The 17833-nt window shown below is 33.9% G+C and overlaps 1 protein-coding gene across 2 annotated transcripts in view; it reads left to right on the top strand.

Annotated features, from left to right (window-relative positions):
- UACA (uveal autoantigen with coiled-coil domains and ankyrin repeats) overlaps nt 1-15655 on the top strand; it is a 96885-nt gene extending 81230 nt beyond the window's left edge. For both annotated transcript variants that reach the window (XM_012768314.3, XM_012768315.3), the window contains exons 13-19: nt 129-227; nt 3003-3039; nt 3897-3949; nt 5949-8687; nt 10417-10569; nt 12692-12757; nt 15460-15655. In XM_012768314.3, coding sequence (XP_012623768.1) covers nt 129-227; nt 3003-3039; nt 3897-3949; nt 5949-8687; nt 10417-10569; nt 12692-12757; nt 15460-15531 — 3219 coding nt within the window. In that variant the 3' untranslated portion in view covers nt 15532-15655. The remainder of the gene's footprint in view (nt 1-128; nt 228-3002; nt 3040-3896; nt 3950-5948; nt 8688-10416; nt 10570-12691; nt 12758-15459) is intronic.
- Nucleotides 15656-17833: the final 2178 nt, after the last annotated feature.

Here is a 17833-nt window from a genome sequence, read left to right as displayed (position 1 = left end):
CCACCAGGTTGAAGAATTCACTGACTCCAGTCCTTAAAGTAATTCCAATCCACATTTTCTAAAACACATTTTTAACCCAATTTTAAGCACAGGGTGATTTTATTCTGTATTTTTCCTTTCCATTTCAGAGAGAAAAGCTGAAGTCCCTTTTGGCAGCTAAAGAAAAGCAACATGAAGAAAGTTTAAGAACTATTGAGGCTCTGAAAAACAGATATAAATATTTTGAGGTATAGAAAGCTTAAATTATTTCCTGTAATTTATAATGGGTAGTGGTAAGGAATTTGGCATCAGACTTGAACTTGAATTATAAATCTATTTAAAGTATGACCTTGGGCTGCTTATGTATTTATTTTTATTTAAAAAAAACTTTATTATTATTATTTTTGAAAAAGGATCTCACTCTGTCATCCAGGCTGAAATGCAGTAGCATGATCATAGCTCACTGTAGCCTTGAACTCCTGGGCTCAAGCATTTCCTGCCTCAGTCTCCTGAGTAGCTGGGACTGTAAACACATGCCACTATGCTAGACTAATTTTTTTCATTTTTTTTAGAGACTGGGTCTCTCTCTGTTGTTCAGGCTATTCTTGAACTCCTGATCTTCCTGCTTCAGCCTCCCGAGTAGTTGGGATCACAGGCACAAGCACTGTGCTTGGCTGGGCTGCTTACTTAAAGTCTCTGAGCTTGTTGCGTCTTTGGAAAAATTTGGGTGATTGTTTCTTTTTCCACAGAGTTGTAAGGTTAAATGAGATCATTTAAATTTACTAGCATGTAGTTGACATTTAGTTTTGTTCCAGTTTCTCTTTGTTGTCATCCTAACCTTTTCAGAACTTCATATTTTTACCTGTACATTTGTAGTGATTGTGATGATAATAATAATAATGAAAGTGTTACATAAATGAATAGTGGTATGTCCAGGATTATCTCAGAAAGGATCCTCACTGGGCGTCACTGAAAACTGTGGCTGATTCAGTATGACTCTTTTATCCTTATTGGGGAATATGGTGCCAAAGTACATTTTTTAAAAAAAGTACTGTAGTCTGTTTGTGCTGCTATAACAAAATACCTGAGACTGGGTAATTGGTAAAGAAGAAAAATTTAGTTCTCATAGTTAGGGCTGGGACGTCCAAGATCAGTGCTCTGGCATTCATGGTGAGGGTCGTCTTGCTGCACCCTCACATTGGCAAAGGGATGAACACTGTCCTTACATGGCCTCAGTGGAGCCCTCATAACTAAATCACATCCCAAAAGGCCCTTTCTCTTAATATTACCACAATGGGAATTAATTTCAAGACATTTGGAAAGATAGTCAGACCATAGCAAAAATAATGTTTTTCTTTCTAAATAAAAAATTATGTGTGCACTATGAAAAAGAATATAAAACATGGATGTAGCTCATAGATATAAGGTTGCATGAAAAAAATGAGACATAAAGTATATACTGCACAGTTCTGTTTTTATCAAGTTCAAAAGCAGATAAATCTAATCTTTGGTGAGTAGGTTGAGGCATGAAGAAACTTCTAGGGTGCTGGAAATTTTCTATATTTTGATCTGTGTTGTGATTAGACAAGGTATACATATGCAAAAATTCATTGTACTGTACCCTTAATATTTGTGTACTTTCTAGCTTCATAACTTTTTAAAAATAGAACAAACGTATTTGTATATTTATTTGAATAATCTTTATCCTAAAGATTATTCAGAAACATCATTTTATAACCCAAAGAATTACCTCAGTCAGTACATATTCATTGTGATGAATTTTTATACTAGAAATGATTTTTTATTTCCAAACAGAAAATTATGGGTCCCACTTTATACATAACCTAGTAATTATAAAAGCAGCCATTAAAAACTGAGAATTCATCATATATAAACATTGAATAACCACTACTGTATCATCTCACATGCTTAAAAAAACTTCATACACTGCCAATAGAATTACTGTGTTGTGAATTATGTGTTATACCTAATATGTAGGTATTTCCCTTACAAGTATAGAAAAATGGGAAATATTGATATTTTAGAATGAGGCTAATTTTATATTATAACTTGTGCATTTGTTTTCATTTGAGTAAACCAAATTAAGCTTTTTGAGTTCCTTATGTGCACAGCTCCCCCTATACATGTATAATAAGCCTATATAGTAGTTACTGCAAACTTTAGTATTATATATTGCATAGAACAAATAGCTTAACTGAGCTTACAGATATTTTTTCTGTACCATTGGGAGCACTAAGAATTAATGGAGGTAGCATTAATTTAGTCATGGAATTATGGACTGTTTTTATTTTGGACACCTAATTCAGAGTTTGGTACAATCAAATACACGAATATGAAGACATCTGGATGTATTTACTCTTGAAATTTAGTATTTTAATTTATATATTAGAATCTTTGTATTTGGCTTACTTGGGAAAAGGAGCAATCCAGGTATATTTTGATTCAGAGAATCTGAAGTTTCTCTATTCTCCTTTCATAACTGATGCACTGATGGGTTTATTGCTGTGTGTAGATCTTTGCCTCAGTTTCATTTCCTGCTTTGTCTCCTTTTGCCTTCACGTGTAACAGAATTTTATAAATTCTGAAAGGTGGGATTATGCTAATATTTCATAGTCAACTCCCAACAGTGGTAAAGTAAAATGGGTTTTTGATGCAAATCTGGCACTTCCTTCCTTTTGTGGTAAAGCAGCAGCTAGCAGTAGGTACTGAAAATTGTTTCAATTCACTTGGGGCTCTCTTTTTTTCTATTGAGCAGTAAAGTTTTTCCTTGAAACACTTGGCTGCTTTTATTAAAATGCTTAGTTTATTCCCAACTGATCTCTCTAATCGTTGCTAGTACTGTGTCTTTTTGTGGGTTTGAGTAGAATAATGCTCAGGAGAAACATGGAATGTCAAAAATGTGGTTTTAATGACTGGATCATTTAGAGCTAAAATAGATACAGAATTTAACAAAATGAAGCAACATTCACCTAAAATGTTTTAATTTATGCTTCTGATTTCAGAGTGATCATTTAGGATCAGGAAGCCATTTCAGTAACCGTAAGTATAAAAGTATGGATTATCATTGTAGTTTACCTAGTTCAAGCAAAGAAGAATGTTTATTCTTATTTGCCTAACTGTACATGATACTCCTGCTAAATTTCATCCAACTATACTTGTGTGTTATACCTCAAAAGATGGAACTAGGAAGTGATTAAGATAACCCTGTACCCTCTAATAAAATCTGATCATCACTGAGTCTCTGATTTTCCTTAGCCACCTATATTTTTAATTTGTATATTGTAGGAATTACCAAATTTGCCTTGTTGATTAGTAGACCTTTGTCTTTTGATACTTGGCTTGCTTTTTATGGAAAGAAACATAAACATAGTTTTCTAAGTTGGAGAAATCAGTCTCAGTGCAGGTAAGCATTTTAAAACTATAAGTTCAATAAACAGTTATTTATTAATTATTTTAGACTGTACAGTCTTCTTTTTTCTCCAACTTTAAACAATTTCTCTAGAAAACCTGTTTTTGTTTCCTAGTGAATACTAAACTATCCTCTAGCACAAGAGTAATATTTATCCTATAAATTTAAAAGAACAGCATTTTTGTTTTGATTGATTATAAGGTGCATATTTTATAATAATCACTTAGCCTATTTAGTTTAACAATCTTACATATTTCTAAAAACCAACTTAGAATCTATTTATTAGTAGGCTGTAGGTTCTTCCCTTATGTTTATAGAAATAATAAGGAAAAAAATATGGGTATTTTAGAACAAAATAATTTTATGTTGTACCTCCTGCTTCTCTTTTGTTTGAATAATAAAGGAGAGGAAATAACATCAAATTAATACTTAGCCTACTCTGGTATGGATATTTAAGTTAAGATGTCATTTATTTGGACTTATTTAGGAAAAGAAGATATGCTTCTTAAACAAGGTCAAATGTATATGACAGACTCACAGGTAATACTGTTTTCTTAATTTTAAAAAATATTTAATGAAAATATTAGTGCCTTTATATAAAGAAGAAAACAGCATTGTGTATTTATTAAGTCTATATACATGGAGTAAGTGTTTCATTATCAAAGAAAAGTTGTTCTTGCTTTCTTGAATCTAATAAAAGCAGATATTGCTGTTTCTGGTGCCCTCTAGAGTGTTTTTGATGATAGTGGCTATAATAAGAGATTTGAATTACAATTTCATTGTCTTTGATAGTAAGCCTCCATTCATTAATAGTGATCAGTTAACTCTTCCTATTTGCCCATATAAAGTAGAAGATAGATATGAATAATTCAAAAGTAATTTCTTGGCTTTGAAATGTATTTTCCCTTGTAACTAAATATGTATTCTATGTTTTGGAAATTTGCCTCAAAATAAATCTTCCAGAGGTAGAGTATTATCTGATTTTCTTACCTGTTTATCTGCTTCTCATGTTTACATTTTAGCAGATACAAGGTTTGCATTTCTAGCACCTTCTGTGGACTGCAGAACAGATAAATATTTGGGCTTCTGAGGCTTTTCTTATATTCCTTCATCTGTAAACAGAGTGAGTTAGCCTAGATGATGCCTAAGATAGAAAATTCTAAGATTCCATGTTGAGAGAATAGTTATCAACTGACCAGTATTTAAAAAGATTTGATAAATATTTGATTACAGTACAAGTATAGAAGTTGTGAAGGTGTATAAGAAATTTCTTGGTAAATTACAGTAGTCTTAGTCTAAATAATTGGTAAGTTGAAAGATAATTTAAAAGCAGACCAAGGCTGGGAAATTATTTCATTTTGTCAATTTTTTTCTTCTTGATCTGGGGGAAAGCAGTTCAGATTTAACTGAATAACAGTAAAACCTGCCTATTAAAATAATGGAATGTACTCATAGCACACAGCTTTTATCAATGAATTAGCGCTTGTAAAGAGCCCTTATTGTGTTAGGCCGGGTGTCCTCAAACTACAGCCCGTGGGCCACATGTGGGTGTTTTTGCCGGTTTGTTTTTTTACTTCAAAATAAGATATGTGCAGTGTGCATAGGAATTTGTTCATAGTTTTTTTTTAAACTATAGTCCGGCCCTCCTATACTCTGAGGGACAGAGTTTAAAAAGTTTGAAGACCCCTGTGTTAGGCTATGTGAGGAAAATGAAAACATTATTCTTTCATGATTGTATGTTCTGATACTTATAAACTATTTCACCAAGAAGTTTAATGATGCTTCTTTTCTTATCAGCACTTAATAGAAGGAATACAATACTAATTAAATTTTACACTAAGGTCTTGTGCTAAATTCTACTTCATCTTCCTATTTGAGAGGTGAAAACTGGTTTTTTTGTCAATTGACTAACATTCTCTTGACAACTTTCGTACTAACTAGGTTTATTTTGATGATATTCTTATAATTTAAAGAATATTATATTGGAATTAATAGTGAATGTACCTAGAAGTCATAGTCATATATCTTATTAGAAGTTAAATAATCTATAATTCTGTGGAATTATTTGCATATTTAGAATCATAATACTTGTTTTTTTCAAGGGTCTTACAGCTTTCTTCAGAATTTGAACTTCTAAACATATTATGTGTCATAAAATATAGAAATAATAAATATGTTTTGATAAAGTTGATATTCATGCCTGGAATAAGGTGTTAGAATAGGGAAAGAAAGAGAAAATAGCACCCAATGGACACAGCTATTTTCCTTCTTGTTCTGCCAGAAATAGAATTAAGTGAACAGAACCCTCAAAATGTTCTGAGCATATTAGGGAAATCATACCCAAAATTATTCTTCTTACCACAAAAATCAGTACTATATTTTTTTGCCACCATACTATGTAGTCTGAAAACCCTTTGACTCCTGATGATGTGGGAACTTTCTATAAGTTTGGCAAATAAATATAGTTAATGTCTTTTAAGTAAAGTTAATGTCTTTTATAGGCATTTGTGATTGGTATCTTTTTTTTTTTTCTTTTTAGTGTACCTCCACAGGTATGCCAGCCCATATGCAAAGCAGATCTATGTTAAGACCCCTGGAGCTATCTTTATCCAGTCAAACCTCCTACTCTGAAAATGAAATTTTAAAGAAGGAGTTAGAAGCAATGCGAACTTTCTGTGACTCAGCAAAACAAGACCGACTCAAACTCCAAAATGAGCTGGCTCACAAGGTGGCAGAGTGCAAAGCTTTAGCGTTAGAGTGTGAAAGGGTCAAGGAGGATTCAGATGAACAGATAAAGCAATTAGAAGATGCATTAAAAGATGTGCAGAAGAGGATGTTTGAGTCAGAAGGTAAAGTAAAACAAATGCAGACCCATTTTCTTGCCCTTAAAGAACACCTAACCAGTGAAGCAGCTACAGGGAATCACAGACTGGCGGAGGAACTGAAGGACCAGTTGAAAGACATGAAAGCAAAATATGAAGGTGCTTCGGTAGAAGTGGGAAAACTAAGAAACCAAATCAAACAAAATGAGATGGTAGTAGAAGGGTTTAAGAGAGATGAAGGCAAGCTGAGAGAAGAAAATAAGCGATTGCAGAAGGAATTTAGTATGTGTGAAATGGAGCGAGAGAAGAAAGGAAGAAAAGTCACAGAGATGGAAGGACAGTTAAAAGAATTGTTAGCAAAGTTGGCCCTTTCCATTCCAACAGAAAAATTCGAAAATATGAAGAGCTTATTATCGAATGAAGTGAATGAGAAAGCAAAAAAGGTAGTGGAAATGGAAAGAGAATATGAAAAATCACATAGTGAAATTAGACAGTTAAAGAGAGAACTTGAGAATGTTAAGGCCAAGCTTGCTCAGCATGTCAAACCGGAGGAACACGAACAGCTCAAGAATAGATTGGAGCAAAAATCAGAAGAACTTGGGAAGAAGATCTCCGAGTTAACACTGAAAAATCAGACATTACAAAAGGAAATTGAAAAGGTGTATCTGGATAATAAGCTCCTCAACCAGCAAGTACATAACTTAACAATTGAAATGAAAAATCACTATGTTCCTTTAAAAGTAAGTGAAGAAATGAAAAAATCACACGATGTCATTCTTGATGATTTGAATAAAAAGCTTTTAGATGTAACACAGAAATATACAGAAAAGACCCTGGAAATAGAGAAACTGCTGAAGGAAAATGACAGTTTAAGTAAGAACATTAGCCGCCTGGAAGCTGTATTTGTTCCTCCTGAGAAACATGAAAAAGAGATAACGGCTCTGAAATCCAATATTATTGAACTTAAAAAACAAGTGTCTGAACTTAAGAAAAAATGTGGTGAAGACCAAGAGAAAATACATGCACTCACGTCTGAAAGCGCTAACTTGAAAAAGACTATGAGCAATCAGTATGTGCCAGTTAAAACCCATGAAGAGATTAAAATAGCATTGAGTAACACATTAGATAAAACTAACAGAGAATTATTAGATGTGAAGAAAAAATTTGAAGATATAAATCAAGAATTTATAAAAATAAAAGATGAGAATGAAATAATGAAGAGAAACCTGGAAAACACTCAAAACCAAATAAAAGCTGAGTACATCAGCCTAGAAGAGCATGAGGAAAAGATGAGTGCTCTAAGTAAGAGCATGAAAAAGGTACAAGATGATAATGCTGAAATACTGGCTAACTACAGACAAGGCCAAGAAGAGATTGTGACACTGCATGCTGAAATTGAAGCCCAGAAGAAGGAACTCGACACAATACAAGAATGCATTAAGCTAAAATATGCACCAATTATCAGCTTTGAAGAATGTGAGAGAAAATTTAAAACAACAGAGAAGGAACTAAAAGAACAGTTATCAGAGCAGACACAAAAGTACAGTGCCAGGGAAGAAGAGGCCAGGAAAAACAAGCAAGAGAATGACAAGTTAAAAAAGGAGATTTTTACCCTTCAGAAAGATTTAAAGGATAAGAATGTTCTCATTGAGAATTCTCATGAAATGGAAAGAGCACTAAGCAGAAAAACAGAAGAGCTAACCAAACAGTTAAAAGATCTGTCACAGAAATACACAGAAATAAAGAATGAGAAAGAGAAGCTAGTAGAAGAAAATGCCAAACAAACTTCTGAGATACTTACAGTGCAAAATCTTTTGCAAAAACAGCATGTTCCAGTGGAACAGGTTGAGGCCCTGAAAAAATCTCTTAATGGCACAATTGAGAATCTAAAGGAAGACCTAAAGAATATGCAAAGGTGTTATGAGAAAGAGCAGCAGACAGTGGCCAAACTACATCACTTGTTGGAGAATCAAAAGAATTCTTCTGTGCCCCTGGCAGAGCATTTGCAGATTAAGGAAGCATTTGAGAAAGAAGTTGGAATCATAAAAGCTAGCTTGAGAGAAAAGGAAGAAGAAAGCCAAAACAAAACTGAAGAAGTCTCCAAACTTCAGTCTGAGGTTCAGAATACCAAACAAGCATTAAAAAAATTGGAGACGAGAGAGGTAGTTGATTTGTCTAAATATAAAGCAACGAAAAGTGACTTGGAGACACAGATTTCCAACTTAAATGAAAAATTGGCCAATCTGAATAGAAAGTACGAGGAAGTATGTGAGGAAGTTTTACATGCCAAAAAGAAGGAGCTATCTGCAAAAGATGAGAAGGAGTTACTACATTTCAGCATTGAGCAAGAAATCAAGGATCAGAAGGAACGATGTGATAAGTCCTTAACAACAATTACAGAGTTACAAAGAAGAATACAAGAATCTGCTAAACAAATCGAAGCCAAAGATAATAAGGTAGGGCACAAAGTAGTCTGCATGGCTATAGGTTGGAAACCCCAGAACAGGACTAACAGAGCAGAAGGAGAATAGAACTCTTTACCATAGTATCCCACGGAGGTTTACAAAAGTATTAACAAAGTGACCATTAAATGTTCCCTTTTGTTTTGACTACTGGTATGAAAAAATTTCTGAATTGGAAAAAGTAACAAACAGAAATCAAAAGCATTTTTCCTTCTGTTCCTTTAATTGAGGAAAGATGGGTGACTCATGGTTCACTTGCCTCATAGATGAATAGTCAAAATTCAAGGGGGTTGTAGCATCTGAAGGGTAGGGATGGAGAGGATAAAAAAAGCTATGCTTCTGGGCTGCAAGAAACTGAGGATTCTAGGGAGCATCCCAAACTTGATCTTGGAATTCACCTATGCCAGCAAACCGAGCCCCCCAATTCATTGTATGTTCTCTCTCCCATGTCTTTCTATAGACTGGTCCCCTCACCCAGAATGTTCTCCCCCTCCTCTCTCCTGAGTTGCATCCTAGACATTTTTTAACACTTTGTCTTCCATCCTAAAATCTTCAGTGTCCAATCTAGTATACAGTAAATAGTTCCTCTTTCAAAATACATGTTTTGTTTCAACTTTGCATTTGAAATATTTGTATTACCATGTTAGAATTATGTGGTTGATCTCCCCAGTAAGTTTATAAGAGCAGGATTTATAACTTATCTTTTCTTCTTATCTTTCATTCTCATGGTACAATTTATAGAATAGATACTCAGCAATTTTTTTACAACTAGTAGTTACATAAAGTTTGTACTATGGAGATGAGACATGACCGCTATTTTATCCATTCAGCAAGTAATTATTAAATGCCTTCTACATGCCATGTTCTGGGGATACAGTGATGAGTAAAAGCAGACAAACACCTCAGTGGAAAGGTACAAGTCCAAACCTCTGGCATATCTGTTTTTATGTCCCAGAATTTAAATCCTTTAAACTTGTTTGGAAGGTAGTTATCAATATAGTAATATATAATTATAATAGCTAATTATTAGTATCTACTTATGCTTTTCATTTATTGAGCATGTACTATGTACCAGGCATATATTTATAATTGCATTTGATTTTTTTAACTCTGAAAGATTTTCTGCCTTTCACCAGTATGGAAACAAACACTCAGAAAAGTAAAGGAAATTAGCCAAGCTCATACGAGTCAGACCTGTCAACTTTAAAGCCTGTGCTTTTTCCACCACTCTAAACAGCTTCCCTGTTTTTTTCCCCTCTCTACAGCAAAGTAATCTTAAATAATTAAACTCTTGAAAAGGGAACAAGGCATGCCTGTTAATTCTAGACTTAAATGAGACACTCACTTTTTCTTTTCACACTTTGTTGAAGGGAATCCCCCTCCCTTCCTGTATTCCAAACATTACCTGGAGGATAGTTTATATATCTTTATAGATAATTATGTATAATCTAAACGTAGAAAGACTAAGGTCGTGCTCAAATCTTTTGATATATTTAATATTTATTCTTAATTTGGTATTGCTTTTATAAAGAATTTGCTGAAAAGAATTTAAAGAAATTAAATTATATATTGTATATACTGTTGATAATCTTGATAATATTCATACCTCAATTTTCTGATGTATAAATTTTGTCTTAAAGGAATGATGATGCAAAGATGTTTATTATAAATGAATAAATGAATAATATGCTTCTCCTACAATTTTCTTCCTTTGTTTAAAAAGATAACTGAACTGCTTAATGATGTAGAAAGACTAAAACAAGCACTCAATGGCCTTTCCCAACTCACCTACACAAGTGGAAACCCCACCAAGAGGCAGAGCCAACTGATTGACACTCTGCAGCACCAAGTGAAGTCCCTGCAGCAGCAGCTGGCTGTAAGTAACCAGATGCACAGGACTCTGCGCTAGTTTGTGCAGGCTCACATTAGTTCACAAAGCTTATTTAGAAATTAAATTGATTTATACCTGTGTTCAGATCCAAGAATGTAATTGTTTTTGCCAAAAGTTACCTATACTCGTGGTATAATAATATCATTTATTTGGTGCCTGCTATATGCCAGGCACTACGTTAAACATTTTACATATTATATCTTCATCATAATCCTGCAAAACAGATTTATTCATTGTTCCATTTTATTCTTAAGGAAACAAAGATTAAATTACTTGATGCCTGGGGTCATATAGCTGGGATGTAGACCTAGGACTGGCTGACTCCAAATCCACCTGGTCCACTAAACTGAAGGAGGTTTTTAATAATCTTTCATTCTTATGACCAAAGATGGGCATTCCTATGGTTTTATTCCTTATATCCTTATATATTTAAAGAAGGCATCTGGATTTCCATCTCTCCGTTATATATTAAAAGAAAGCATTTGTATTTAAATGCTGAAGTTGGAACTCTGGTCTCAGCCCTGCCACTTACAAGCAAGTAGCATGGAACATTCCATTTAAACTATGGCATCCTCATCCATAAAATAGGATAATAAGAACTGATTACTTATTTGTTTATATTTTTAATTGAATGAGTTCATATACATTGAAATGCTGAGTAGAACATGGCCCAATCAAATGTAAATTGTTGCTAATATCCTATTTTGTAGGAATTGCTTTATGAGTTATTTTTAAATAGAAGAAAGGTTTTCTTTTCAAGTTTTTATTTTTTAACACTGTTTAGCTATTAATCATAATAATGGAAAATTGCTGATTTGGATCTTACCAAAAGGATATGGTATTCCTTCAATAATTAGAAATATCTGTTTATTATTTTTTATCTTCATGACCCCATGCTAAGCCCTGTCAGGGTTAAAGAGAGTTTACCATTCCTGTCCCCAAGGAGTTCTGGGTTGTAAGAAGGGCAAAATACAGATTCTTGAAAAGTCAAATAACAAGGAGACAGATGTCAAATATAGAATTGAGAATGTAGTACCAGATTCTAAGTGATATGGGTTCCCAGGAAGGAAAGATTACTTGTGTGGTGGGAGCTAATTTCAAAGAATGGAGTACCTGGCCTGAACTTGTAAAATAAATGGAGTTTTGGTAGGTGACAGGAAAATAGAAGATCTTCCATGCAAACAAAATAGTTTCAGAAAGGGCATGGAGGCAGAATGCAGGCGGCATGGCTGGGGGCAGGAAAATGCCTGCCTATACAGTAGTCTCCCTTTATCCACTGGGGATGCATCCCAAGACCCCCAGTGGATATCTGAAATTGCAGATAGTATCGAACCTTACAGATACTATTGATATGTTTTTTTCCTACACATACATACCTGTGTTAAAGTTTAACTTATAAATCAGGCACAGTAGGAAATTAATAACAATAACTAATAATAAAATAAAACACATAACAACGTACTGTAATAAAAGTTTTGTGAATGTGGTATCTCTGTGCCCCTCCCTCCCTCTCTTTCTCTGCCTCAGAATATCTTATTGTAACTGACACAGAGAAAGTAAAACTGCCGATAGTGAAACTGATAAGGGGGGGCTGCTGCATTTGAAGCCCAATTGTGGAAATTCTTTAGAACCAAGCTGATGAGTATGGTTTCTCTCTTATATGTAAAGAAATGTCACCCAAGGTTTTTGAGCCAAAATGATGTGAGGGAAGAGCTGCCTCCATGTCAGAAACATGATAGGGACACAGTGTAGAGCTAGCAGGCAAGATGGGAAGCTTTTGCTGGAATCCGGAGCATAAGTTGATAAGTGGTCTGCATGAGCTCATGGCATTCGATGTGAACTAAGGCAATCCTTTCATGTTACTTAGGGTAAGTGGCGTTGCTTTCACTGTGAATAACCCACACATTCATGAGAAAAGTTTTATACTAATGTTATGGAATTCTGCATCTGGTAACACCAAAGTAGTTTGTTATGAAAAGTAATGGGAGCATTTTAATAATAATATTACTGTTTTGTAGCATCGGGCATGAGGCCAACATTGTCACAAGCCTCCATGTGTTTGGAAAGGTGAATGCTGATATTCTGATCTATCTTTCTACATTTCTAGGATGCTGACAGACAGCACCAAGAAGTAATCTCAATTTATCGGACACACCTTCTTAGTGCTGCACAGGTAAAGAACTATTTCTCCTTTGGAAAGAATATTTTAGAGAAAATAATTTTTTATTTTCAAGTAAATTTATGTGAAAGAAATTGATGTTTAAAGTAGCTGTACCCTATATGCTTATTTAAAAACAATTATTTCTTTTAATCATGGTTTGCGTATCTTCCAGAAAAATTTACAAAGCTTTATGGTAACACAGCATCTTAAATTTAGTGCTGTCTCCATCTGCTTGTCACTGAATTTATAGACAGTTTGGTAATGTGGTGACAGCACATGTTCACGGTGTTGCCAGCTGGAGGTAATGCCTTGACATCCACACGTAAGTGTCAGCTAAAAGAGGAGAGTGGGGAGGATTTCATATGTTTCTTGGTAGCTCAGGACTATCTCTTTGAGATGTAAAGAGTACTAGAAAAGTATGAAAATGACAAGCAGGGTGTGCATAGAATTGTAATAAAGAAAAATTGGTTTGTGAAGAGATAATCAATAACATTTATTTATTGATCCCTAAACTCAGGGACACATAAGATTATGAATTCCCTTCTTTAGAGGTATACTGAGAAAGCTATTTATTTAAATCATACTAAGAAATGCTTAACATATGAAGGATACTATACTTAATGCCCTGTGGAAACCCTATGTGCAGCATCTCCAAAATTCTCAGACTAGTTTTTTCAGGAAGATATACTAAAAGAGAAAAATGTTAAAATAACAGGAGAGATATAATGGCAATTATTTGGATTTGAAGTGTTAGGCCACATTATAAAAACAAACAAAAAATATGAAGGAAGGAAAAATGGGTGGTGAGAGAAAGCTTCAAAGAAATATCATTTTAAAAAAGAAAATTAGATAAAATAATAGAAAGATACTTTATGACATATTTTAAAATCAATAGGCTTGCCTTTTCTATAGGAGATGGAGGGGAAACCAATGAAAAAGAATGAATGGAGTGATAAAAGAAGGTATCTTTAGCTACGTCTTTTGAGTAGAGAGGAGATAAGCTAGGATTTGAAAGTTTATTGTAATTATTAGAGAAGACTATTGAGGGATTCTAGAATAGGAAATTTAGGTGGGAAAATAGTAGAAAAGCACAGAAAATCTATATGAGAGTGAGGAACTCGCTAGCATTGGCGAAAGGAAGAAGACCTTGCTCCTACCGAAAGATACAGCAAACTAACAAGGCTTTCTATTTTCTATAATATATGCTTGTGAAATATGAAATTATTTTCTACCGAGTCCTAATGAAACATAACAAAAGCAATTGGCATCTGAAATGAAATAGTCTTGCCTTCTGGCATCATAAAGTTAACTAAGAAATTCAGTTTAGTCAACTATGGCTAATGTTTGAAATTTAAACATCCTGCTGTTATAGAAACAGATTTTGGAAGCAAAACTTTTTATATTAATAGGAAGTGTTGTGCTAAAACCTGTTCAAGTACTCCAGAAAAAAAAAGTGTGGTGGAGGGTGTTGTAAGCCCACCATATTGACTCGCATTTAATCAACTCTTGCCACCATTTTAAGTTTAAAGTATTTCTTTTTAAATATAAATGGCTAACATGCATGTAAAAAAGATGCTAAAACTCATCAGTAATGGGGGAGATGCAAATGAACAGCAAAGTACCATTTTTCACCTATGGAACTGACAATATTAAACAAGATGACAGTCTGTAGTGTTAGCCAGAGTGTATGTGGAAAATAGGCATTTATGGCGTGTTGGTGGGAGTGTAAATTGTCATATTCTCTATAGAGGGAAATTTCTGGTACTTTGCTAAATTAAAAATTGAGTCTGCTTTTTGACCCAGCAATTTCTTCTTTAGGAATCTGTCCTTAAAGATTGGAAGTACCTTTAATGTTCATCATTAGGGGAATGGGTAAAGAAATTTAATACATTTATACAGTGGAATATTATATAATAACTTAAATAATTAGGTATCTCTAGGGAAAGATTTCTGTGACACTACATAAAAGCAAGTTGCAAAATAATATATATTATATGATCATATTTAAGTTAAAAATATAAATATGGGGAATTTTTTTTTTTTTTTTTGAGAGACAGAGTCTCTCTCCGTTGCCTGGGCTAGAGTGCCGTGGCATCAGCCTAGCTCACAGCAAGCTTGAACTCCGGTTCAAGCGATCCTCCTGCCTCAGCCTCCCAAGTAGCTGGGACTACAGGCATGTGCCACCATGCCTGGCTAATTTTTTCTATTTTTAGTAGAGACATGGGGTCTGGCTGGTCTCAAACCACTGAGCCGAAGCTATCCTCCCGCCCAGGCCTCTCAGAGTGTTAGGATTACAGATGTGAGCCACTGCGTCTGGCCATGGGGATTTTTAATCAAGCACTTTTCTCACTAAAAAAAAAGAACCTCAGTGACAACAACAAAAAGTTTCCTTTTAGTTTACTCTGCTCATTTATGGCTTATGCTGCTCCTGTCATCTGAGATTGTTATTAAAAAAGAGAGAGAAGTCTGTCCATTTGTTTTCTGGTAATAGATGTTAAAAGCAACTACTGTGCAGTACTTACTGACTTCTTTCTTTTCATAATAGAGCTCCACTCCCTTTTACAATAATGTCTTTAAGTATGACCACAATGGCAAGAGTTTTTTAGCATTTGGTGACTCACAACTAGTTATGCTCTTTTATGAAGACTTTGTCTTTAGAATTCTTGTGCAAACGAAAGATGACACAAAATATTTCTCCTCTTCTTTTTCTCAAGGGTCATATGGATGAAGATGTTCAGGAGGCCTTACTCCAAATCATACAAATGCGGCAGGGGCTTGTGTGCTAGCGGTTAGCACTGACCGGCCACTGTCTGCTTTGTCCTGCTGGTGCTGAGCTTTCTGTGCAGAACTCCACGGTCTTTCTGAACTTACTGTACTAGTGTAATTAAAATAAAATGTTTTGTCCTATCAGTAGGTTTTTTTAATTAGATGAATATGTTACTGACTTTTTCAATATCAGTTCAAATTTTATATTCTATATATGTTAATTTTACGTACAACATAACACTTTGCCTTGGATTGACTATATATTTTTACACTTGAATCCCTAATAAAACATGAACCATCTGCAATGGGTCCATACAAAGAAGGGTTAGGCTGAAATAATTGTTTAAAGATTTCTTTCAGAGAAGTTAATTTGGTTGGTGGCCACTTTTAAGTGGATCAGAAGACCTTTCAGATCCTCAGAACCTTGAGACCTGATGTAGTTGCAAGGAATGCATTGTAACTTTGCTGGCTAAGTTATCTCTTTATTGAGGTTACTTACTGAGTGTCTGACTTGTTTTGGAGGTACTGATTTTTTTCTTCTTATTCTTTTATGCCTTTTAAAATAAATTTCATAAATGGATCATAGTACCAAATTACATTTAGATTAAGAACAAGCAGGGGTGGAATATATCAGGAATTTATAATAAAATTGCCTCATAATCTCTACAACAGTATCTTAATTTTTACTTGTGGTGACTTTTCTTGCCACAGTATTTAGAGAACAATGATAAATGATACATTAGATTTTTGAAAATGTCAAAAACTTTAGACTTTTTTTTAGCAGTTAGTTTGACATTTGCTACTATAGTAACCAAGCACTCATTATATATGCATCCTCCAAATGTTTCATACTTATTTATAGGAAAGTTGTACTAATGAGATTAATAATGTGAAATGCAATTTTCCTACAAAGTTAGCATTAGAGAATTGATTTTAGATAAGATTTTTGAGGTTTTAGACAAAAGTGCAATAATACAGTAAACTGTAAGAATATAGATAGCAAGAAAATAATAAAATCGGGCATGTTTATAATAAATACTCTGATGTAACCAACTTTTATTAACTACATCTCATTGAGGGAAGTTTATATATCTTGTTATTTTTATTAACATTTTGTTTAGCATTCAGACTGAAAATTACTAATTTGACCATTAACAAATAATTGAACAAATAAATCATTTCAGTTGAGTTTTCTTAAACTGCAAAATGTGCCTTAGCAATAAAATTTGAACATCTTGAACCAGATTTTTTATCCCCTTTTTGTATAATAGGGTAAAAGGACCATAATATAGCTTCTCATACCAAAGAATAAGCCATTATATTTTTTCAGTATACAGACAACAGTGAAATGTCAGAATTGGATTTATTTTTAATTCTTTAGGTAGATATATACAGTTTACATAAATGATATCTGGTTTCTTTATTATATTTAATGTGGTCCTTCAGCATGAGTTCCATTTCATGAATTTTAGGTTACCTATTGAAGCTCTACAGCGGAGCAAAGTTCTAAACTGAACATTTACATTCAGTGTCCCACTTTCCATATTAGGGGTGGGAAGAGAGCCTTATGTGTATTTTATTTTGTCTTCATCATCAATAAAATGTTTTCTCCAGAATATTGTTTTGTACATTCTTAAAAGTGATTTGCAAGTTAAACTACCATTTACCAAGTTTATTTACCATCTTTGGAGAATTTGGAGTAGGAAATAATGGGGTCCAAAGTACAGAAGATGATATCCATTTTCGGTTAGCTATCCAGAGTCAAATATCAAGTAACCTCCTTAAATTAATCCCTCGTCTCATTCTCTCACCTTTTGATATCAATGGCAGAAACTGCATTTGCAACACTGAAGACTAAAGCTTTTTAGTTAGTGAACAAGTGATACATAGATAATGGATGATGCTGGTCTCTCTGCCATTGTGTCGAGAAAAACTGTGAAACCTGAATCTATGGCGGAGAGGAAAGAAGAGCAGTGTTGTCTAAGATGTAATGAGTGCTCTCTGAGACAATGTCCAGTCCCTTGTTGGGAGCTTTACTCTTCTGCGCTGTAGGTTTTTTCTTATCACTCCTACTTCATCAGAAAAGCTCATTCTTTTTGACAAAGGGTCAGTGTTATAAAGAATTATCTATTAAAATAAAATATTCATTCAATGAACATCTTAATGTCATAGTTTTTGTAATCACTTAGCTATACCTGCATTATTCTGAAATTTCAGATGAATGTGGCTTAGTCTTTCCTGTGGCTTACCTTTTATTTAAACCCTTTTCCCTTGACCCTAACTAAATGTTATGCAGTTTAAAATTTTCTGGTATGCTCATTT

The sequence above is a fragment of the Microcebus murinus genome, chromosome 6 (assembly GCF_040939455.1).
Source record: "Microcebus murinus isolate Inina chromosome 6, M.murinus_Inina_mat1.0, whole genome shotgun sequence".
NCBI lineage: Eukaryota > Metazoa > Chordata > Mammalia > Primates > Cheirogaleidae > Microcebus > Microcebus murinus.
Note: the sequence above shows the minus strand (reverse complement) of the source record. Positions and strands in the feature narration are given on the sequence as shown.